Below are 23,282 nucleotides of genomic sequence, written 5' to 3'. Positions count from 1 at the left end.
AGGGAGTCACAGACTGAAACAGGCTCCAGGCTCTGAGCTGGCAGTCAGCACAGAGCCCGACGCGGGGCTCGAACCCACGAACCGCGAGATCATGACCTAAGCGAAAGTCGGACGCTTAACCGACTAAGCCACCCAGGCGCCCCAACAAACTTCCAGTTTTAAAGTGAACAATTTCGGAGATCTAATGTAGCATAATCGTTTTGGTTAATGGTACCATATTGTATACTTGAAAGTTGCTAAGAGAATACATCTTATATGTTCTTAGCATACCAAAACCAAAACAGGGGCACCTGGCTGGCTCAGTTGAAGCATGTGACTCTTGATCTTGGCGTTGTGGGTTTGAGCTCCATGTTGAATGTAGAGATTTCTTAAAAATAAAATCTTAGGGGCACCTGGGTGGCTCAGTTGGTTAAGCATCCAACTCTTGGTTCAGGTCAGGTCTTGATCTCACAGGTATCTGACTTCAGGCTCCTGGTAGGCTCCCCGCTGGCAATGCAGAAACCTGCTTGGGATTCTCTTCCTCCCTCCATCTCTGTCCCTGCCCCACTCACTCTCTCTGTCTCTGTCTCTCTTAAAACAAACAAACATTTAAAAAAATCTACAAAAAAACCCCCAAAACACATAACTTTGTGACATGATGAATATGTTAATTAGCTTGACTGTGGTAAATATTTCACAATGTATTCATATATCAAAACATCACATTGTACCTTGAACACATATAAATTTGTCAATTATACGTCAGTAAAGCTGGGGAAAAAGAATCAACTGAGAAACTAATACTTACAAAAGATAACTCACAGCCACTGGATGATGTATGGAACCGTGGAATCATTATATCATATACCTGAAACTAATATAACACCATATGTTAACTAACTGGAATTAAAATAAAGAAAAAAGATAGCTCAGCAAAGTGGCTGGGTGCTAATATACAGAAATCAACAGCCTTCATACATCCAAACAATATTTACTTAGATGGTAAAGAGAAATAAAATATCTCATTCATAATAGCTACACAAAGATAAAATAAACCTAACAAGAGATTTTGACTATTAATGAGGGATCCATATGAAGATGAGGGCAAAAAGGCATACCACACTCCCAGGGAGATAGGAGTATGAATGGAACATCACATGGGTATCAATTCCCTGAATTAATCTTTGTAAGTCCACAGTTTATGTAAATATCTAAATTTACATCTACAACTTGTATAAGCTCTTTATTTATTTGAGAGAGAGAGTGACAGAGAGAGAGCATAAGCAAGGGAGGGGCAGAGAGAGATGGACAGGGGATCTGAAGTAGGCTCTGTGCTGAGTAGAGAGCCTGATGTGAGGCTCGAACCCATGTACCGTAAGATCATGACCTGATCCAAAGTTGGACATTTAACCGGCTGAGCCACCCAGGTGCCCCTATAAGCTCTTAATATATAAAAAGTTCCCAGCTGGGGCACCAGGGTGGCTCAGTCAGTTAAGCATCCAACTCTTGATTTCAGCTCAGGTTGTGATTTCATGGTTCATGGGTTTGAGCACCACATCGGGCTCCACACTGACAGTGTAGAGACTGCTTAGGATCTATCCCTTTCCCTCGCTCTCTGCCCCCCTCCCCTACTCTCTCATTCTCTCTCAAAATAAACAAAATAATTTCCCATATATCCAAACAGGCTAATAAAATCAAGAGCCCAATGAAAAATGGGCGAAGATTAGGGAACAACAGTCATTCACTCATACATTCCTTCAAATGATATGTATTGAGTGCACACGTACAGCAAGTCCTGCTATAGGAGCATAGTGGATGAAAGAGTCCCTGTCCACAGAGAACACACATTTGAGGATGGAGAGAGACAGACAAGAACCAAACAATATTTGGGTAATGATAGTGCTATGAAAAGAAAATTAAGTAGGGGGAGGGATAGAGAGGGATGGGGAGGGAACACTACCATTCATTTACTAGAGATAGGTTAGTAAGGGATAACTAGAGAAAGTTTCTCTGAGGAGGTGGCTTGTGAGAGAGACCATAATAATAAAGTTCAGAGTACCCAGTGCAGATATCTTTCATGGTATCAGCATGTTCCAAGGCCCTGAGGTGAGAACAGCATTGGTGTGTGAGAGGGCACAGAAGTGTGCATGGCTGAAGGAAAACGGAGATGTAGCTGGGGGCCAGGCTGGGCAGGCTTTGGTAAGCTCTGGAAAGGGTTTGGGATTTTAAGTGTGATAGCAATCAATTCGGAGGTTTTGAACAAGGGAAAAATACTGATTTATGTTTGAAAGCAATATGGGAGGATAGAATGTAGCAGGGCAAGGGCAGAGGCAAATTCTGCCCAAACGAGAGGTGGAAAATGGTACCTGACTCCGGTTTTTACTTGCATTTTCTCATGGGTGTACTTGCAAAGCCTTTTTTATGTTTCAGAGCTATGGGTATTGTTTGAAAGCACCAAATTTTCACTGGGCTGTTGGGGATGTGGGCAGACTCCTACATTGCTCATGGGAGTGTTAATTGGTACAATAACGAGAAGACTGGAGCAGTATCTTTATTTATTTTAGAGAGAGAGTTTCAGAGCAGGAGAGAGGGGCAGACACACACACACACACACACAGAAAGAGAGAGAGAGAGAGAGAGAGAGAATCTTAGGCATGCTCCATGCTCTGTGCGGAGTCCAATGTCAGGCTCAATCCTTTGACCCTGGGATCATGACCTGAGCTGAAACCAAGAGTCAGACACTTGGGGCGCCTGGGTGGCTCAGTCAGTTAAGCATCCGACTGATACTGCAGAGCCTGCTTGGGATTCTCTCTCTCTCCCTCTCTCTCTGCCCTTCCCTTGATCACTTTCTCTTAAAATAAATAAACTAAAAAAAAAAAGTGTATCCCACATGTTCAGGAAGTTAGAGGAAAGATAGAGCATATTAAATACAGACACATAAGACATTAAAAAAAAGTCACTCAACTGACTGAGCCACCCAAGTACCCTGTGACAATATCTTTCTAAATTAAGAATGTATCCACATTTAACACATCTTTTCAAGGTATTCACGTTGTATATATATTTGTACATGTTGTAGATATATTTGTACATGTGTGAAATTATGTACACAAGAGGATGTTAATAATAGTATTATTAATGAAATATGGAAAACAATCTCCATACCTATCGGTAGGGAGCTGGTTTTATAAATTAGGACATATCTGACCAAAAGAATGCTACACAGTAAATGAATAAAACATAGGGACAACTTTACATATACCCATGGAACCATCTCCAGTGAACTGTTAAGAGAAAAACACAAAATTCATGACAATGTTTGTAAGTAGGCTACCATTTATCAAACATATTTGGAAATGCACAGATGACCTCTGAAAGAATATAAAATAAATTGGGAATGTAGTTGCCTCTCCGAGGATCAGGGGACAAAGGAGAGTTGCCCAACATACCCTGTTACACATTTGAGTTTTCTCCAGGTACGTGTTTTAATTATTTAAAACTGGTTTTAACATGAAAGATTGTTAGAGAAATATGACAGGGAGAGGCTGCAGAAGACAGAAGAGAAACGTGAGGGGAAACAACCTTCAAAGATGGTCTTACTTGTATTTTTTTAATGTTTGTTTATTTTTCAGAGCGAGTAAGATAGAGAGAAAGAGAGGAGAGGAAGAGACAAGGGCACAGAGACAGAGGGAGACAGAGGATCCCAAGCAGGCTCTGCACTGGCAGCAGAGAGTCTGATGTGGGGCTCAAACTCCCCAACTGTGAGATCATGACCTGAGCCAAAGTCAGATCCTCAACCGACTGAGCCACCCAGGTGCCCTTCTCACTCTGTGTTTCTTAAATTAAAAATATATGAAATTACAGTAAAATTTTGATGAGTTGTTTTCTCCCTGGGAAGAAAAGTCAAGAGAGAAAAGGCAAGCTTATACTGCTACAGATTTTTAATTAAATCCTACCAAAAAAAGAGATCCTTCCCTATAGGTGATTAAACACTGCACCATGCTATTTAGGAAAATTAAGTACTTATAAGAAACAGATTATCTGCCATGAATGGCTTGAGCTTCAGTATTCCTGAATACAATTGGACCAGCAGGACTGGCCTACATCAATTCTACAAGTAAAGATGTGTGGGGTGCAGGCTGGCTTAGTTGGAGGACCATGTGAATTTTGATCTTGGGGTCTTGAGTTCAAGCCCCACACTGGGTGCAGAGATTGCTTAAATAAATAAATAAATAGAAAGTAAAGATTTGCTAGTAGTTGAAGAGATAAACCACGTTTACCTGCTTTTTACTGCTTTTCACTTCAGGTCTACTTAATTCTATCTCTCTATCTACATCTACAGATTGCTGTGGCTTTTCCTTAGCGTGTCCGGGTAACTCATATATACTTTGTGGTTCTGGTAGATTAGTCAGAGCCCCAGCTGCCCCAGGTAATAATAATAGCTAACACTCATCCAGTAAATACTTTCAGTCAGGCACTGTTCTAAGCACTTACATCTACTGAGTTTTTAATCTTCACATCAATCTTACAGGGCAGGTCCTAAAAGTATCCCCACCATATAGATAAGGAAACTAGGGCACAAGAGGTGGAGTAATTTGCCCAAGGATACACTGCTAAGAAGTGAACCTGGTCAGTCTGACTTCTGAGTATGTGCTTTCGGACCAAGACACTAGGCTGCAGAGCCAGGGAGTCCAGAAGGAAGACCATGCCTACCACCCAGGGTTTCATTCACTTTTAATCTGGTCAATACTTCATTCAATACAGGGTAACAGACTACAAGCAAACGTACCCTGAACCTAGAACCATCACTATCCAAAACCAAACCAGAAAGTATCAACACACAAGGCATAGGAGTTGCCATCTGTAAACACTTGCCTAAGCGCACCAGAAAAACCTTTACTGAGATGAGTGTGTCTTTTAGGGATCCCCACCCCTGCCACCCCAGGAACCTAGGCCATGTTCCAAATCCCCAAAGGGAACTACCAATCCTGAGATAAATGAATGCCACAATTTCTAGAATACAGCTTACTTAAGACAGAAAGTTAGGACAAAGTGTTGGTCACTGGTAGAAAATATTGAACAAGAGCGTCCAAGAAGTGGGGTCCCAGGACTGTGTCCATACTGTACCTCTGTAATCCCCATAAAGGTTAGGAAGGAGGGTGTTACTGGCCCATGGATAGAAATGCTTAAGAAGTCTGATCTCTGAGAAATGGTGGGAAAGCTCTTATGGACGGCTTGTTGGAGGCAAAGCCTCCTGGAGTTCCATTCACTGCAGTCATCAACAAGACAAGGAAGAGGATTTGTACTAGAAGAGAAAAAAAAAAATCACAGTTGAGTGGTTAGCTCAGAAATTCTCTACAACTTCTCCTTCATGGTTCCTAAGCCTTGGCAATTTCATATGGTTCAACCTAACAACTGAAAAGAGACAAACCAACATATTTGGCTCATAGTGTTACCTATACATAGCTACAAGTATTTTACATATTCCTTCCCAGAATTACTCTGCCACTCATCAGATGTTTTCTTTGAAATAAGATAAACAAAATCCTACACAAAGATTGCTGTATTTTATTTTTTTTAAATTTTTTATGTTTTTTATTTATTTCTGAGAGAGAGAGAGAGAGAGAGAGAGCGAGCATGAACAGGGAAGGGTCAGAGAGAGAGGGAGACACAGAATCCGAAGCAGGCTCCAGGCTCTAAGCTGTCAGCGCAAAGCCTGACGCGAGGCTTGAACCCACAAACCATGAGGTCATGACCTGAGCCGAAGTCAGCCGCTTAACCAACTGAGCCACCCAGGCGCCCCAAGATTGCTGTATTTTAATTCTTAAAACTAAATGCATCTCCACCCGCAACCTTTCTCTCTCTAGCTCTCTCTGGACTGTGTCACCAGAAAGGGAAGGCAGATGAAAACAGAACTGGTCTTCTTTGATCCAGGAAATGCGATAGCCCAAACATGGTATGTGCTGAACTAGTTCCCCTGGACTTACAGGATAGCCACTTTTGAAAGCAGATCCATTTTTCCTCCAGCCAGTGAAGTATATAGAGTTGTGATACTCCACTCTGCAGGCAGAGGAAGGAACTTATTCAAGCACACAATGACCTCTCACGACATCTAAGTTCAGGAGTCTTCCCATTTACCACACTGCCTTGGAGTCCGTATTTTTTTCAAGGGGAGTATTTTAAGAGAGCTTCTCACTCCTCTGTATTTTCATTTTCTTCTCACTCCCTCTGTGCTGGGAATTGTGCTACAGGATCGACATATTAACTGTTTGCTCTCCATACCCCAAATATCTCCTGTCAGCCTGTAAAGTTTCTTCCCTTTCAAGGTTCTTTCTGGGCACTTACCCGGGCTGTTGACAGCTGGAGCTGTATAGATGTGGTTGTTCTTATCTGAACCAGGAAATGGTGAACATTTTGCTGTCAAAAATTCAAATGTGGGCCAAAAAATAGTTACATTTCATCAGGCAGTTATTCATCAATATTTGCTGAAACTCTAATACGAGTATCTTCTGTTAAATGCTGAAAACACAAAGAATAAAGCTATGGAAGTGGCCCTTCTCAAACTATCATGGACTTAAAAAATTCCAATCCACTGAGGACAGATACTTTGATAAAATACAGTAAAAATGAATTTGCTAGAAAAAAGAAGTAAAATAGGAGCAAGTAAAATACAAGTCCCATTTTTTTTTAAAGTTTATTTATTTTGAGAGAGAGGGAAGGGAGAGGGGCAGAGAAAGAGAGAGAGAGACAGTGATGGAATCCCAAGCAGGCTCCATGCTGATGGTGTAGAGCCCAAACTGGGGCTCAAACTCATGAGTCTTGAGATCATGATCTGAGCTGAAATCAAGAGTCAGTCATTTAACTGACTGAGCCACCCAGGTGCCCCCAAGTCCCACCTAAAATTCCCACTTTCAGATTCAAGGGCGCCTGAATCTGATCGGCTCAGGTCATGATCTCACGGTTCGTGGGTTCGAGTCCTGCATTGGGCTCTGTGCTGACAGCTCAGAGCCTGAAGCCTGCTTCAGATTCCGTGTCTCCCTCTCTCTGACCCTCCTCTGCTCACGCTGTCCCTCTCTCTCTCTCTCTCAGAAATAAATAAAACATTAAAAAAAAATTCTCTTTAAAAAAGTTAGATTCAATATGCCTAGAATTTGTCTGCCCAATTGCTATAAAACTTTCTCAACATTTACTCTCACTTTCTGTATTCATCTTGGACTAGAAACAAACAGTTCTAGTATAAGAACCACACATTGGGAGTATTGTTCTGGAGCCCCGGTGTTCCTCAAATTTCAATGTGCACAGGAATCGCCTAAGAATTTGGTTCAAATGCAGATTCTGGAATAAGGCCTAAGATTAATCATTTCTAAAATTCCAGGAGATGCCAATGCTGCTGGTCTGTGGACCACACTGTGAGAAGCATCTAGAGACACATAATCTAAGATGGAAAGAGAGAAGGAATTAGAATAGGACATGAAACTTGCCAGCAGTATGTGCCTCGTGCTTGGGAGTCACAGAAGAGAAAATAAATCTCCCTGAGGAAGTCGGAGAAGGTGTCACAGAGGTGAAACTTGACATTCGTTTTGAAGGATGAGTCAGATACAATTCTCTAAATGGACAAGGACAAAAAAAAGACAAAGTCCTTTGAGGCAGAGTGAACAATTCCAGAGCAGGGAGAAATGAAAAAAGGGCTAGAAAGGCAGTTTGAAACCACATTAATTTCTAAAAATCTCTTAAGGAATGGGGTGTCTCTACCTTAGTAATGTGTCCACCACTCAGCTTAAGAAATAAGTTATTGCCTCTTATTAACGTCGCTAGTGTTCGTCTGTGGTGGCATCCCTTGCCTTCAGAAGGTTAATCCAATACTGAATTGAAGAGTTTATCATTCCCATGCATTTCTTCACACACACAGACACAAACACATACACATGTGTGTATACACATATAGATCTGTATAGATCATGCTGTTTTCCATGATCAAAGGACTGTGTTAACTATTTTGCTCACCACTGTGTGTGTGAGGTTCATCTGTATGACAGGGGCAGCTCCAATCAGTTATTTACAGGGTGGTTTCCCTCAGCATGGTGGCTGAATGCGAGGAGGAAGAACTGAGGATTACTCTGACCTTTTGCAAGAGTGGGCGTGTACTTAACTGAAAGAAGAGTAAAGAAGTCAGTCTGCAGGCCAGGCAATCCAGATGGGGGCGGGTCTGATCTGAGACTTGGGCAGGTATCTAGGTACAGATGGTGAGCAGCTGGAAAGAGTCTCTGGGGCCCAGGAGGGAGACAGAGACTTGAGAGGAGATGCAGGACACGCACAAGAGGTAAAGCACTGAGAGAGCACGAAAGGAGTGCCCAAGTGTGGTGACTCACTGGCTCTCCGTGGGCAGCGGAGAAGGAGCAGCCAGCTGACAAGAGACAAGATCCCACATAGATAAATCTGACCCGGCGGGGTGGCCAGATGTCCAGTATTCCAATACAATTTGCGCCTTGCAAAATCAGATGTCGGTAGTTAGAACTACTTGAATTACCCAAGAGTGCCGAGACCCTCCTCGTTTGTGGTTCCTTCTCTTTGGTAAGCCCCGGCATCCTGTTCAGCGTAAGTGAGACGGACAAGGTGAGGAAGATCGCCTAGACAGGAAGATCAGAGGAGAAACGAAGGAGCAGATATTATAGGATTCAAGGTGACTGTGGTTAATACATTTCAATTATGTGGCCCTTTACTATCATGGAAAACTGAAAATTAAGTAGTTCCATAATTATTTTTGCATAATTACAGGGACCTGGTTAATATAATGTTAATATTTGTATTTTTGCTTGTAGTCCTTAGCTGCTTGGCTAGGAGAGTTTAACTATCGGATGATCTGTGATGACCTGTGTAAGTTATTTAAGAACATCTTTCTTGGGGGTGTCTGGGTGGCTCAGTTGGTTAAGTGTCTGGCTCTTCCTTTCAGCTCATGTCTTGATCTCAGGGTCATGATTTCAGGCCCCATGTTGGGCTCCATGCTGGGCATGGTGCCAACTTAAACTAAACAAACAAACAAAAAACTACCTGTCTTTGGAAGACCTCCAATGAGCTGGACTGGAAAAGCTACATTTAAAAAATTTTTAAGGTTTATTTATTTGAGAGAAAAAGAGACAGACAGTACAAGTTGTGGAGAGGCAGAGAGAGAGAGAATCCAAAGCAAACTCTGAGCTGCCAGTGCAGAGCCTGATGTGGGTCTCAAACCCACAAACTGTGAGATCATGACCTGAGATGAAACCAAGAGCTGGACACTGACTGAACCACCCATGCACCTCCTCCTTTTAAAAAAATGTTTATTTTTGAGATGAGCAAGCACACTTGGCGTAGGGGCAGAGAGAGAAGGGAACAGAGGATCCAAAGCAGGTTCTGCACTGACAGCAGAGAGTCCAATCAGGGCTCAAACTCACAAACTGTGAAATCATGACCTGAGCTGAAGGTGGCTGCTTAACCGACTGAGCCACCCAGATGCCCCTGGGGATACTATATTCTTAAAATCCCAAGGATTAAATTAACTAAAACCTTAGGTATCTGTTACACGTGTAACAAGTATCCCCTCTCCACCCTGTCTTTAATTTCCATGGAGGGGAACAAAGTGCTCTAGACCTCAGGAAAATAAAAGACAAGGGTGCTATTTCCAGCCTGTTGCCACACACCCCATTTTAGAGCCTGCAATTTTGGGTGCATCTGCTCTGGAGACCTCAGGTCACCCCTTATTGGCTGGTCCCTGGACTAGACTTTGGAGAAAAAGTAGAAAATTCACTTGCCCATGGGTCCAACCAAATTCAACACTGTAGCGATACCAATAACTAATATAATACACTTGCTTCCATCTCTTCCTATTTTTATACTTTTCCCCCAAAACGCCCCTGCAACTTTTTAAAACATGTTTTTTTCTTTAAATTAAAAAAATGTTTATTCATTTTTGAGAGACAGAGTGTGAGCAGAGAAAGGGAGACACAGCATCCAGGCACCAACTTTATTTATTTTTGAGAGAGAGCAAGCGAGTGAGCACAGGAGAGGGGCAGAGAGAGAGGAAGACAGGATTTGAAGCAGGCCCCATGCTGTCAGCACAGAGCCTGATGTGGGGCTCGATCTCATGAATCATGAGGTTATGACCTGACCTGAAGTTGGATGCTTAACTGACTGAGCCACCTGGGCATGCCCCTTCAGCTGTTTTAGCTGAAGTGATATATATTTATTATAAAAATCTGGGAAAAAAGGAATAATTAGAGATTTTAAGAAAAATTTAAAATTTGGAATATATCCTTTTGGAGATATGTATATATATATATATGTATATATATACACACACACGGAATATATCCACTTTTGTCTTAATGTATTTCTGTATCACTACATTTTAACAGTTTTAATGGTTGCCTGGTATTCCATTATATGGGTATGGCTGCCTCATATTAAGGCACTCAGTAAGCAGTGTTCTATTTTTGGGCATTTAATTTGCTGCCGATTTTTAAAAATAAACTACTTTGAATCTTCTCAGGATAGATCCTTAGAAATGAAACTTATTTAGTGAAGGGATGCAGAATTTGAAGGCTTTTATCCTGTGTTGTCTGATTATCCTCAACCAGCAGTGAATGGTTGAGGCATCACCATGTAGTATAAAGTTTTTGCCATTTTTAAAAACCAAATGGAATCTTATTGTTCTAATATATTTGACAAGGGAAGATAAATTTCTTATAAATTTATACACACACACAACGGAATATTACTCAGCGATCAAAAAGAATGAGATTTTGCCATTTGCAATGACATGGATGGAGCTAGAATGTATAATAATAAGTGAAATAAGCCAGAGAAAGACAAATACCATACTATTTCACTCATATTTACAATTAAGAAACAAAACAGATGAACATATGGGAAGGAGAGGGAAGCGAAAAGAGGGAAACAAATCACAAAAGACTCAACAGTGAACAAACTATGTGTTGAGGAAGGAGGGGGATGGGGGATGGGTTAGATGGGTGATGGGTATTAAAGAGGGCACTTACAACGAGCACTGGGTGTTGTATCTAAGTGATCAATTCCTGAAACCAATACTGCACAGTATGTTAACGAACTAGAATTTAAATTAAAAAAAGAAGTCTGTGCATTCTTTTTCAGTATTTTTATATATGTATTTCGTGTTTTGCATTATTTTGGTTTATTGAATCTCCTGGTCATTAGTGACATCCCCTTCAGTTCAACTTCTGAATTTAAAAAATTTGTAAATCACATTTTTCATTTCCTGAAAGCCTTTGTGTGTTTGATACAACTGATCTACTAAAGAGGTCTTATTATTTTTTTAGTCTCCTCCAGTACTTTTTAATTAAATCTACCTACTCCTTTTTCTCCCTGGGATCAGTGGGTCTGAAATGGGGCTACACACTAGAACCACCTGGGAAGTTTAAGCGTGCTGGTCATTGGAAACCATCTCTGGGCCTTACTTATTTAATTGGCCTGGGGCACCTGGGTGGCTCAGTCCACTGAGCATCTGACTTTGGCTCCGGTCATGATCTCATGGTTCATGGGTTTCAGCCCGGTGCTGACAGCACAGAGCCTGGAGCCTGCTTCAGATTCTGTGTCTCCCTCTCTCTCTATCCCTCCCCTGCTCCCACTCTGTTTGTCTCAAAAATAAATTTTAAAAAACTAAAAATTTTTAACTGGTCTGGAGTGAAGCCTGACTGTCAAGAGTCTTAAGAGCTCCCCAGGTTTGTTTGTGGGAGCTCAGATCTATCCTCTATGATTCTTACAGAAGAAGAAATCCTATCACCAAAATCCAGAATGTTGAAATTCTACTGGACAAAATACAATTTCTTCAACAAATACACTGTGATAAAAAAAAAAAAAAAGTATAGATAGCAATGCTAAGAGAAAGGAAGGAGGCTCCTTTAGACTAAATATACTTAAGAGCTATATCAACTAATTGCAACACATGGATTTTATTTGAATCTTGATGTGAACAAAATAACAATAAAATAAACATCTGAGACGATAGAAAAATCTGAACAGTAGCTTTAAAAAAGTGGTAAAATATACATCAAAAAACCATTTTAATCTTTTTATAGTATAAAATACAATTATATTGCATAAATATTAACACATTAGTGTGATAATTGTTTTTACTTTTATTTTTTAATTTTTTTAAATGTTTACTTTTGACAGAGAGAGAGACAGAGACAGACAGAAAGAGAGCGAGCGAGCGCATGAGCAGGAGAGGGGCAGAGAGAGGGGGACACAGAATCCAAAGCAGGCTTCAGGCTCAGAGCTGTCAGCACAGAGCCTGTTGTGAGGTTTGAACTCATGAACAGTGAAATCATGACCTGAGTCAAAGTCCGAAGCTTAACCAACTGAGCCACCCAGGTGCCCCTTTATTTGTTTTTAAAATAAGAGTCCTTAGGGGCACCTGAGCGGCTCAGCCATTTGAGCTTCTCACTTTGGCTCAAGTCATGATCTCGCAGTTTATGGGTTTGAGCCCTGCCTTGGGCTCTGTGCTGACAGCTTGGAGCTTGGAGCCTGCTTTGGATTCTGTGGCTCCCTCTCTCCCTGCCCCTCCCCTGCTCGTGCTCTGTTCTCTCTCAAATATAAACAAACATTAAAAAAAATTATAGAAGAGATAATAATGGGCACCTGGGTGGCTCAGTCGGTTAAGCGTCTGACTTCGGCTCAGGTCATGATCTCAAGGGTTTGTGGGTTTGAGTCCTGCATAGGGCTCTGTGCTGACAGCTCAGAGCCTGGAGCCTGCTTCAGATTCTGTGTTTCCCTCTCTCTTTGCCCCTCCCCTGCACACATACTGTCTCTCAATAATAAATAAAACATTAAAAAAAATAAAAAGCCCGTATCTTTTTAGAAATATACACACTGTTTATGGATAAAATGATATGAAGTGAAGCATTTTCTTTTTTTTCAAAATAGATGATTGGCTTGTTTTGGCAATGAAGTAATGGTTGAAGCTGGCTAAGAGAACAGTAAAATTCATTATAGTAGTCTCTACACAAATCTGTGGGCTTGACGTTTTCCTTAATTCAAAGTTTTTAAAAATTAAGTTTTCTGTTGCTTTTTTTCTCAAAGTAGTTTATTGTCAATTGATTTTTTACTTGTCATTTTTAACTTGGCAATCCTTTTCTGCTCTGTCTCTACCAATCTATCAGTTCTGGTTAGTTTTTTCTGTGACTTTACTTCACACATATCTCAAATTCCATTCTGCCTATATCTGTGTGTGTGTGTGGGAGGGGGTGGAGTTGGTCAAATTGTCAAAAACATTAGGCACTTTGAAATGACACCCAAGGGTCTCACTGTTCCAAACTACCTGCAACTAGAGTGGGTACCTCCCCATCCCCCCATTGCCCCCCCCCCCATACCTTTAGTGGCTGGCTGATGACGATGTTTTGAAGCACTGATAATATCATGGAAATAACCCAGCCAGTGGCTTGGTCTTTGTTCAGTTCTAGGCTATGAAGTGCAGTAAAAAAGGCTGCAGCCAGGCTAGTGACCCCCGGAAGGGGCCAGCAGATGTAAGTCAACCATCTGGGCAGGCCTTTAGTGATGAGCTTCTTCCCCTCTTACGGACTCAGGAGGGGGGAACTGGTTGCCTCCCTTTTAAGAACAGAAGTTGAATAATCTGCCAACAGCTGAGAGAGAGGCGCAGGAAGATTACAAGGAAGCCGGTGTGGTGCTTACCTGGATGGCCCCTGTTCTGTTGGGAAAATACGCATTTCCAAGAGCTCCTGGAGTTTTGTGGTTGGTTGGTGGCATCTAGGATGTCACAAGGCTGGCCATCCTGGGCGGGATCCAGTGCGCTTACAGGAGATCGAAGCCTCTGCAGAACTCTGAGCAGGTGACGGCATAAATGATGCTGGCTTTCAGGAACCACTGCAAATGCAGGCCGGGGTTCACACTTGAGCAAGTGGGAGACTTCAGCAGAGAGTAATTACTGGCAGAGATTAGCAACTCATTCATTGATGAGGTTAAATTGCCCAGTCAAAGGTGATGAGACCGCAATTAGTATTGTCTTCTCCGAGCGTGCTGGCTAACTGGTAACGATTTCTACAATTCTGCACTGTGATTCAGAATAAAAACAACTTTTGCTCTAGAAGCAAACAAAAATTTAAACCTAATTGGGCTTTTTCACCAGAACTGCAGGACATGTACAACTATATAAGTGCCCAGGAGGCCCAAACTATGTTCAAGAATCCATAGATCATATAATCTCACCATTCCACAGAAGAGAAAGAAGGACACGTTTCAAGAGCCCCCAACAAAGCAGATGGAATATGGGGGCATCTGAGGGCAGTTTTGTGGGTTCTTCCTTAATCCTTTACTTTGTTTCAACAGCTATAATGTCTTGAAAGCTCTACTGGAAGTTTAAGGAAGGTGAGCCAAGCAGAAGGTTGTACTATGCCTGCTGGTTATGCTGAGCGGTAGGAAGGATAGGAAAGAGGCAAGCAAGGGAGAAGGAGGTAGAAAGCACATCAGTTCCTAAAACCTGCGGAAGTTTACCATTCACCCGATGGGGTCCTGCCTGCCAATGAGAGCCGTGACCCTCTGAGTGAGAACAGATGAGGCTGGATAAAAGCTGCACCAGCTTGTTAACGTTGGAAGGAAGCCATAAAGATTGTTCCAACTCTGAGAGTAAATACGTACTTCTCCTGAGTAGGAATCCCAAAGTTTCCTTTAATTCCTGAATGTAGAACCAAGATGAGAAAAGTCAGTTTTACATTCACCCAGGACTGGTAGCAGTTATAGATGGTGAGGTTGTCCCTTTAGTAGGAGAAGCAAATTCTTAGTGGGAAGAACCTCCATTTTTCATTTTCTTTCACCTTTTTCAGAAAGAAGTCACCTCACAGTAGCTTCAAAACTAGTTTTAGGAGGACCACCTAGGTAGCTATGTTGTTTAAGTGCCTGACTCTTGATTTTAGCTTAGGTGAGTCTACGGCCATACCACCCTGAACGCGCCCGATCTCGTCCGATTTTAGCTTGGGTCACAATCTCATGGTAGTGAGATCAAGCTCGGGGTCAGGCTCCATGCTGAGCATGGAACCTGCCTGACAGTTTCTTTCTCTCTCTCTCCCTCCCTCCCCCCTCTGTCCCTCTCCCGCTAACACTCTCAAAATAAATAAAATAAACATTTATAAATTTATTATTTTTTAATGTTTACTTTTGAGAGAGAGAGCAAGAATAGGGGAAGGGCAAAGAGAGAGGGAAACACAGAATGCGAAGCAGGCTTCAGGCTCTAAGCTGTCAGCACAGAGCCTGACGTGGGGCTCAATCCCACAAACCGTGAGATCAAGACCTGAGCTGAAGTTGGACACTTAACCAACTGAGTCACCCAGGCGCCCCTAAAATAGACACTTAAAAAAAGAAAACAAAACTAGTTTTAGGAGAATAGAGAATGAAAGAAAGGATCATTTGCTCAAACATCAAAAATGAAAATTTCAGATTTGTACCTTCTACACTCACATCCTGTCCTCAGAATACTGTCAGTAAGGGGAGAAACAAGGGGCATGATGCATCGTAGCCCAGAGGAGAGAACTTAGGGAAAAGCTATCAAGATTAATAGGACCCCATGAGCCTTCCAGAAGATCCCGTCTGCTGGCCTTTCTGGCTTCATGGGGAAGCAGGGCCCACCATCTACCCATACAGTTAGATACCCAGCTTACCTCAGTCACCTCTGTGAGATAGAGGCTCAAAAGGAGCATGTGAGAGGCAGGAAGCCTGGCGGGAAGGAAAGAGAGGCAGGGTTCCTGAGACCGAATCAGGATTACAAGACTGACTGGGAAGAGGACGACAGCAGTTTGGATGCTGATGAGCAGTTGGGACCAGGTCACAGCAAACGGACACACTGGAAGAAGAGCATCACATCAACCTTCATCCTCAAGAGCTGAAATCATCTCAGAGCCCTTCCCCTCCCAGCTTTAGGCATTTATTTGGCAACTTAACCATGACTACCTAAGGACAGGACATCCTCATGGCAGTAAAGATCCCGATGTGTTCCTAAGGCTGCTTCATTCACTAATGAATGGGAACCCTGAGGAAACCTGTTAGCGTATTCGAGTGTTAGGGCAGCCAAGGAAAAACAAAGGCACATCAAGATCGTGTTTCTGACCCTGCAAGGAAGGAGCGTGTGGTACAGTAAGAGGATTACACACCACAAACGCCACACATCACCCAGGCCTTGCCTATCTCTCTCAGCACTGGTGCCATTTCTTCTCCAGAACATGACATTGACAACCATCTCACACAAAAGCAAGGTCATGCAGCAAGAGAGCCTCTGGACTCTTGTGAACTGGTTCCAAGGATGTCGAGCTAAAGCTGAGAACCACAGATGATCCCTGGGTGAGCTTTTCTACAATCATGGAGGAGAACAGGTGTCTATGAAGAGAAATCCGAACAGGGCAGAAATGAGACTTCATTCCAACAGCATCCTATACTAAGAGGCGGTTTGCCTGGCAACATGCTTACAGCAACAACTCAGCCACTATCCAACACCTCTAGAAAGACTCTCAAATTCATGGCAACGTGATTCTTTTGTAGTTTTAGGACAAAATGTTGTTGAGGATAAGGTTAATTTATATTGTATGAGAGTTTAAAATTAAAAACAGTTTTTTATCTTCCCAAAAGCTTTGATAAATCTTTCACTCTTCAAGAGTTTGCATTAGTCTTCCACTCAAGATAGTTTGGTAAATTCAAGTTTGAGCCCCTTCTCTACTCCATATATGGAGGAATTATAAATAAGGCATAGAAAGAAGGAATCAAAGTGGTGCCTGGGTAGCTCAGGTGGTTACACGTCTGACTCTTGATTTCAGCTCAGGTCATGATCCCAGGGTGGTGGGATCCAGCCCCGCATCAGGCTCTGCACTGACAGTGTGGAGCCTGTTTGGGATCTCTCTTTCCCTCTCTCTGCATGTGCACACACTCTCTCAAAATAAATAAACACTAAAAAAAAGGAAGAGCCAAAAATATGGGCTGGGCTTAAAAAAGAGCTGGGACACCTTGGTGGCTCAGTTAAGCATCTGACTTCAACTCAGGTCATGATCTCAGTTTGTGGGTTCGAGCCCCATGTTGGGCTCTGTGCTGACAACTCAGAGCTTGGAGCCTGCTTCAGAATCTGTGTCTCCCTTTCTCTCTGCCTCTCCCCTATTCATGCTCTATCTCTGTGTCTCAAAAAAAAATATTAAGAAACTTAAAAAAAAAAAAAAAGAGCTAAACATCTTTGAAGAGAAGAAATGGAATGAATAAACATGGTGATGAGCAGGGTAGATTTCTGGGCTCCAGGTCTGGAAGAAGGCAGTATGCAGGCAGGAATTTGCCTCTTGCAGGGTAACTGGAACTGAAAGTATTTCATAGGGTGGGGTAGGTAGAGTAAGCCAACTTCACTGCTTGGAGCCCAGGTTCAGGCTGGAGCTCATGAAGGGAGACTGCAGAACAATAAACTGCTAATTTATGGGCATGGAGGTGGGTGAAAAAAGGACAGCCCCATAACCAGGAATTGAGCCAAGAAATCCACTGGTAAATGACAAAATCTGCAATAGCCCTAGTTTTATCAATTCCACTGAGGGAAAGGAGATCCAAAATACTGTAATATAATAAGGCCTAATTGTAGTCTAGCCATGTGAAGAGTTGCATGGAAACAGCAGCAAGACTACCAGTCAGGGATGAAGGATAGAGAGAAATTGAACAATAAAACCACCCCCAAATAAACATATAATCCCAAATTCCTAAACTCAGAAAGAAATCAAAGAGAAAGGCAGCCAAAACAATCAATAATTCAGTACTGATGAAATTAATTTCGTGGTGCTCTATGAAAAAAAACACAAAACTTTACTGTGGTATAATTTATATATGATAAAAAGGCACCCATTTGAAGCATACAGGTGAAGGGGTGCCTGGGTGGCTCACTTGGCTAAGTGCCCAACTCTTGATCTCAGCTTAGGTCTTGATCTCACTGTTGTGAGTTCGAGCCCTGTATTGGGCTCTGCTCTGTGTGTGAAATCTACTTTAAAAATGAATAAAAGGTACAGTAGAATACATTAAGATTTTTAATTTATTTAAGCGATCCCCACACCCAACATGAGGACTAAACTCACAACCCTGAGATCAAGAGGTGCACACTTTTCTAACTGAGCCATCCAGGAACCCCCAGTCCAACACATTTTTAGTGATGTGAACACTTGTGTAAGTACCACCACTGCCAAGTTATCACCCCAAAAAGTTCCCTTGTGCTCCTTTCCAGTGAACTCCCCTCAGACTCACCCCTGGTCCCAAGTGGCCACTGATCTGCTTTCTGTCTCTGTACAAGTTTGCCTGTTTTAGAATTTCATATACATAGAACCATATTTCATGTTTTCTTCTGTTCTGGCTTCTTTCGCTTGGCAAAATGTTTTTGAGATTCACCCATGTAACTGTATCAATAGACTGTTCGTTCTGTTGGTGAGTAGTATTCCATTAAATGAACAGGCTAACACTTCTTACTCATTCGCCTGATAGACACTTGTGTTGCTTAGTTTTGAACTGCTATTAATAAAACTGCTATGAACGAATGTGTATACAATTTGGGAAGGACATATGCTTTCATTTACAAGCCTTGCCAGACTGTTCTCCCACGTGGCTGCAGTGTTTTGTGTTCCCAGCATCACCTGTGAGTCCCAGTTGCCTCCAACTTCACCCAAACTTGGTTTTGTCAGACTTTTTCATTTTAGTTATTCTGGTGGATGTTTAGTGCTCTCACTGTGGTTTAGTTTGCACTTCTTGATGACTAGTGACATTAAGCATCTCTTCAAGTGATTATACATTATTCACCATTATAATCAAAATGGAATGAAAGTGTCTGAGTTGCTCAATAGATGCCTGAACAGAGTGCAGGCAGCAAGCAAATGATCAGACTCTGCTGGCCTAATGGTCTAGAGTAGCATGGAAAAACTCATTTTGCTGACAAACAGGCAGGCTGCACACTCTTTTCAAGTGGACAATATTCAGCAACAAGTTGAGCACCTGGGCCTTAGACCTTTGACTTCATTCTCTTCTTTTTCCCAAACTCCAACCAACCAATCATCTCAGTCCTTAGTTATTTTCATTGTTATTCTCTACACCCACCTCTTCTCATCCTGCTCACTGCTCGATAAAAACAGGATCATGTGGACCTCGCACACATCAGGTTCACATGCTCACCACGGATCTTTTCCCTCTCTAGCCCCATGGGCACATCCCATGTCATGATTCTTCCCTTATTTCCCCTCAAGCTCTTAATTTTGACCCAAAGTATACTTAGTGAATAGTCATTCATTACATTTAATCTTGAAAGATATTTTTCACATTTAGAGGTACTTTTAATTTACAACACTTTGGAGCAGTAACTTGTTATTATCTGCGGTTTTTACAATCATGACAACATTAAATGAAGATAAAAGAAAAAAATCACCTATCACTTTACCACCCACACAAAATCATATTGTTAATTTCCCATACCAAGGTTTCTTTTTTGTAGATGCTTTGAAATTTTTTTTAAATATTTTCTTTTTAACATTTACTCATTTTTTTTTTTTTTTTTGAGACAGAGAGAGACAGAACATGAGCAGGGATGGGAGGAGAGCATAGAGAGTGAGACACAGAATCTGAAGAAGGCTCCAGGCTCTGAGCTGTCAGCACAGAGTCTGATGCAGGGCCTGAAGCTAAACTGTGAGATCATGACTTAAGCTGAAGTCAGACGCTGAACAACTGAGCCAACCAGGTACCCTGATGCTTTGAAATTTAAATCTAATTGTCACTGGTTACAATCTGGCCCAAAGCATTATTGTCATTTGTTGTGATGGCATGCTAGACTTACCCCAGCACACCAGAGATCCATGAAGAAGAAAGGCGGAGGCAGCGGGGACTTACCAAGAAAGGTTGGCCCCCAAATCATCATGCCAGAACCGGATGCTGCACAATTCCCCTGGAGAATTCTAGGGGAAGACGTCTAGGCCCCTCCCCTCAAAGACTGCCTTCTCAGGGTCATGAAGGTGATGGGGCTCGCTCTGGCCCTCTGATCCATAGAGGGCGATAACCACCTAAAACACATAAGGAAAGATAAAATGCAAGAAGCTCTAAAAGGATTCTTTGGGCTTATCCCAAAGGACAAGGGGGAAGACAGAGCTGTACTGAGATGAAGTCTTTGTGGGGTTGGACAAGGAGAGAAGGCTCTGCAGATGTCCAGTGTAGAACTAGGAGCCGCCCTCGTAAGTGCTCCTGGACGCCGGGGCGTCACTGGGTCAGAGCGCATCTTGGGCAGTAGGAGACATAAGGCAAGGAGTGCAGAACATTCATCTCATTAAGCTTAGCTGCTGTGGAGGCCCTTCTTTGACAGCCAGTGGAGACCTGCAGGAGGTAGTAAAACTGAGAGCTGCGGTCATTATCATCCAGGACAGTGACCTTTACCTGTAGGAACAGCAGAACCAAGATGGATCTTCACCTAGTGTAGCCCCTGCTTCCTCCAGCTAAGCAGCAGCAGGACGGTCAGCTCCAGCCTTGGCACTTCCGTGGACATCAAGGGCGGCGCGCGGGCACAAGATAATGAACAAGAGACCTAAGTGATGAAGCAGGAGATGAGGGCTGAAGTCCCAGGTTTAGGCCCATAATCTGAAATATTCATAGACAGCTGATCAGGTCTTGGCCTCAGAAATCCTCCCACCTCCTGCTCACCCAGGCAGGGTTATCACACTAGGGAGGACACCTAGTTAAACCTGAATTTCAGATAAACAATGGATCATTTGGGAGCAACACACTAAAAATGCATTCACTACACAATATTCAAATTTAACCAGATGTCCTATATTTTTGTTTGCTGTAACTGGCAACTCTACACCCACGGCAACAAAGAAATGGACGGTGTGTATTCTACAATCCCCAAGTGTAAGAAAACGTAAGAATACAAAATGCATAGGATAGAAATTTATAGGAGGCTGTCATCAAGGGGTTTTTGTTCCAAAGAGAGATTCCTTACAGGTTTCTTCTATATTACAGTTACATGAAATTAAAATTTTACTTACACCTGACTTTCACATCCAATGTATAAAGTGAGATACACTTCGATTTGATTTTAAGTTCTCTAGATGTTCTGGCTTATTTCTAACTTAAATGAATCATACAGGGGTTCAACCTCTGCTAAAGGAGGAAAAAAAAAAAAGAATATAAAGAGTTAAATTGTGAAGCCCTGAGACAGGAGACATGAAGAGAAATTTAAGAAAAAAGTCCCAAATTCCTATGCCACCCTGAATTCCTACCACGCTACCTGCCTTTTCTGGTGCAGGTTTTTATCCACACCCTCCCCCCGCATCTTGTTCCACCTACTCAAGACACTATGGCAAGGCTTTTGGAACCAAAGTCATGATCTTCACCTTCTGCATGTTTGCTTGATCCTTCCTCCAAGCCCACACAGAGGTAAGCATCTAGAATCCTAAAAGGCTGGCCAGCAATGACACCCTAGCAGGGCTGCTGGTCACATGAAGGAGCAGCCTGATTGTGTCTTCAACGTTCACCATCCTGGACACAATGAAGAAGTCACTGCCAAAGCAGTTCAGGTGGTTACAGTGACACTGTGTCCTCAAAACTGTTCTGTGGGCCAACCTGCCATTAGAATCAACACATTGACTATAACTGAACAGAGTGCTAAGGAAGAGACAAACATAAAACACAAACACAGGCAATTTTGAGAGGGAAAACAATGTCCTGGTCACGTGTTCACCACTGGGGAGCATGTAAACTGGTGGATGTGGAGAGCAATGTGGAAACCTCTACCAAACATGCAGAAGCACAAACTCTCTGCATCTACCATTCCAGCTCTGAACGCATAACCTTGGGGGAACTCTGCACATGTGCACAGGGAGACGTGAAAAAGAATGTTTCTGTCAGCATTGTTCATAACTAAAAGATTGGAAACAGCCTATATATACATGTCCAGTAACAGCAGAACATACAAACAAACAAACAAACAAAGGAGAGGACTCCTACTGCGTACTAATGGAATAATCTCCAGCAGTTAATATGAATGAGTCAGGGGGCACCTGGGTGGCTCAGTCGGTTGAGTGTCTGACTCTTGATTTCAGCTCAGGCCAGGATCTCATGATTAATGGATTTGAGCCCCATGATGGCTTCTGCACTGACAGTGTGGAGCCAGCTTGGGATTCTCTCTCTCCCTCCCCCCCCCCCTCTCTCTCTCTCCCCCACCCCTCCCCAACTCTGCCTCTCCCCTGCTCATGCTCTTTCTCTCTCTCTCTCTCTCAAAAATAAAAAATAAAAAGACAACTTCCCATTTAAAAAAAAATGAGTTAGAGCTAGATACAGCAACATGGATAAATCCTGTGGAAAAAAAAAATTAAAGAAGGCTATGGTATAGATGATGCCATTTAAACAAAGACCAAAAGCATGCAAAACACCACTTCTATATCTATGTTTGTCAGTCTCTCTCTCTCTGGAATGTAAGCTCAGGAAGACGCTGTCTTGTCCAAGGCTTTATCTCTAGTTCCTAGACATGGGCCTAGCATGTAGAATATGCCCGATAAATATGTGCTGAAAGAATCAGTACAAATGCCTATTTCAGGACAGTGATCACCCTTTGGTAAGTGGGAGGGAAGACTGGAGGGGGATCCACAGAGGGCTTTGATTATTCCAGAGTATTTTTCTATTATAAAAAAATCTGAACTATATAGAGCAAAATATCAACTTTGAGATAAAGCCAGAGTATTTAATGTTTTTATTATATTATCCCCTATAACTTCCCTATAATTTCCAAATGTTGCAACATTTCTTCATAAGAAATATTTTCAGGGGTACCTGGGTGGCTCAGTCAGTTAAGCATCCGACTTTTGATTTCAGCTTAGGTCATGATCTGGAGGTTTGTTGGTATGAGCCCAGAGTTGGGCTTTGTGCTGACAGCATGGAGCCTTCTTACAATTCTCCTCTCCTCTCCCTTCCCTCCCCTCTCTCTGCCCCTCCCTTGCTTGTGCCTCCATGTGCTCTCTCTCTCTCAAAATAAATAAAAGTTAAAAAATATATATTTTTAAAAATGTCACTAGGCAATGAAATGAAAATTACCAATTCCACATTCTATTGTGCAGATGAAAAGCTTCAAATATTGTCAGTATGACTGGCTGCTTTCCACGGCACAAGGTTAAGTTCTGGGTTCCGGGTCTATGTCCCACCCTCTAACTCTCACCCTGCTCTCTGTAGCTCTCTTCCCTGCATGGGGTCCCCAGTGCTGTACAGGGTTTCAAGGAGGCAGGAGACACACTAATGCCTTTTGAGAGCAGTGA

The 23,282-nt window shown here is 42.4% G+C and overlaps 1 protein-coding gene across 1 annotated transcript in view; it reads right to left on the bottom strand.

The window, feature by feature from the left end:
* Positions 1 to 23,282, bottom strand: part of PKD1L3 (polycystin 1 like 3, transient receptor potential channel interacting) — a 61,146-nt gene that overhangs the window by 22,765 nt on the left and 15,099 nt on the right. Inside the window, 18 exon segments of the mRNA XM_039222610.1 lie at positions 5,107 to 5,196; positions 5,199 to 5,243; positions 5,246 to 5,284; positions 6,262 to 6,396; positions 8,507 to 8,606; positions 13,359 to 13,593; positions 13,678 to 13,738; positions 13,741 to 13,869; positions 14,497 to 14,700; positions 15,678 to 15,740; positions 15,743 to 15,838; positions 16,171 to 16,327; positions 16,329 to 16,368; positions 19,090 to 19,107; positions 19,873 to 20,042; positions 20,293 to 20,409; positions 21,369 to 21,597; positions 21,803 to 21,837. Coding sequence (XP_039078541.1) covers positions 5,107 to 5,196; positions 5,199 to 5,243; positions 5,246 to 5,284; positions 6,262 to 6,396; positions 8,507 to 8,606; positions 13,359 to 13,593; positions 13,678 to 13,738; positions 13,741 to 13,869; positions 14,497 to 14,700; positions 15,678 to 15,740; positions 15,743 to 15,838; positions 16,171 to 16,327; positions 16,329 to 16,368; positions 19,090 to 19,107; positions 19,873 to 20,042; positions 20,293 to 20,409; positions 21,369 to 21,597; positions 21,803 to 21,837 — 1,963 coding nt within the window.

Source organism: Hyaena hyaena, unplaced genomic scaffold (assembly GCF_003009895.1).
Source record: "Hyaena hyaena isolate Hyena2069 unplaced genomic scaffold, ASM300989v1 scaffold_18, whole genome shotgun sequence".
In the NCBI taxonomy this organism is placed as follows: domain Eukaryota; kingdom Metazoa; phylum Chordata; class Mammalia; order Carnivora; family Hyaenidae; genus Hyaena; species Hyaena hyaena.
The sequence above is the reverse complement of the archived record's forward strand: the minus strand, read 5'-3'. Positions and strand labels throughout refer to the sequence as shown.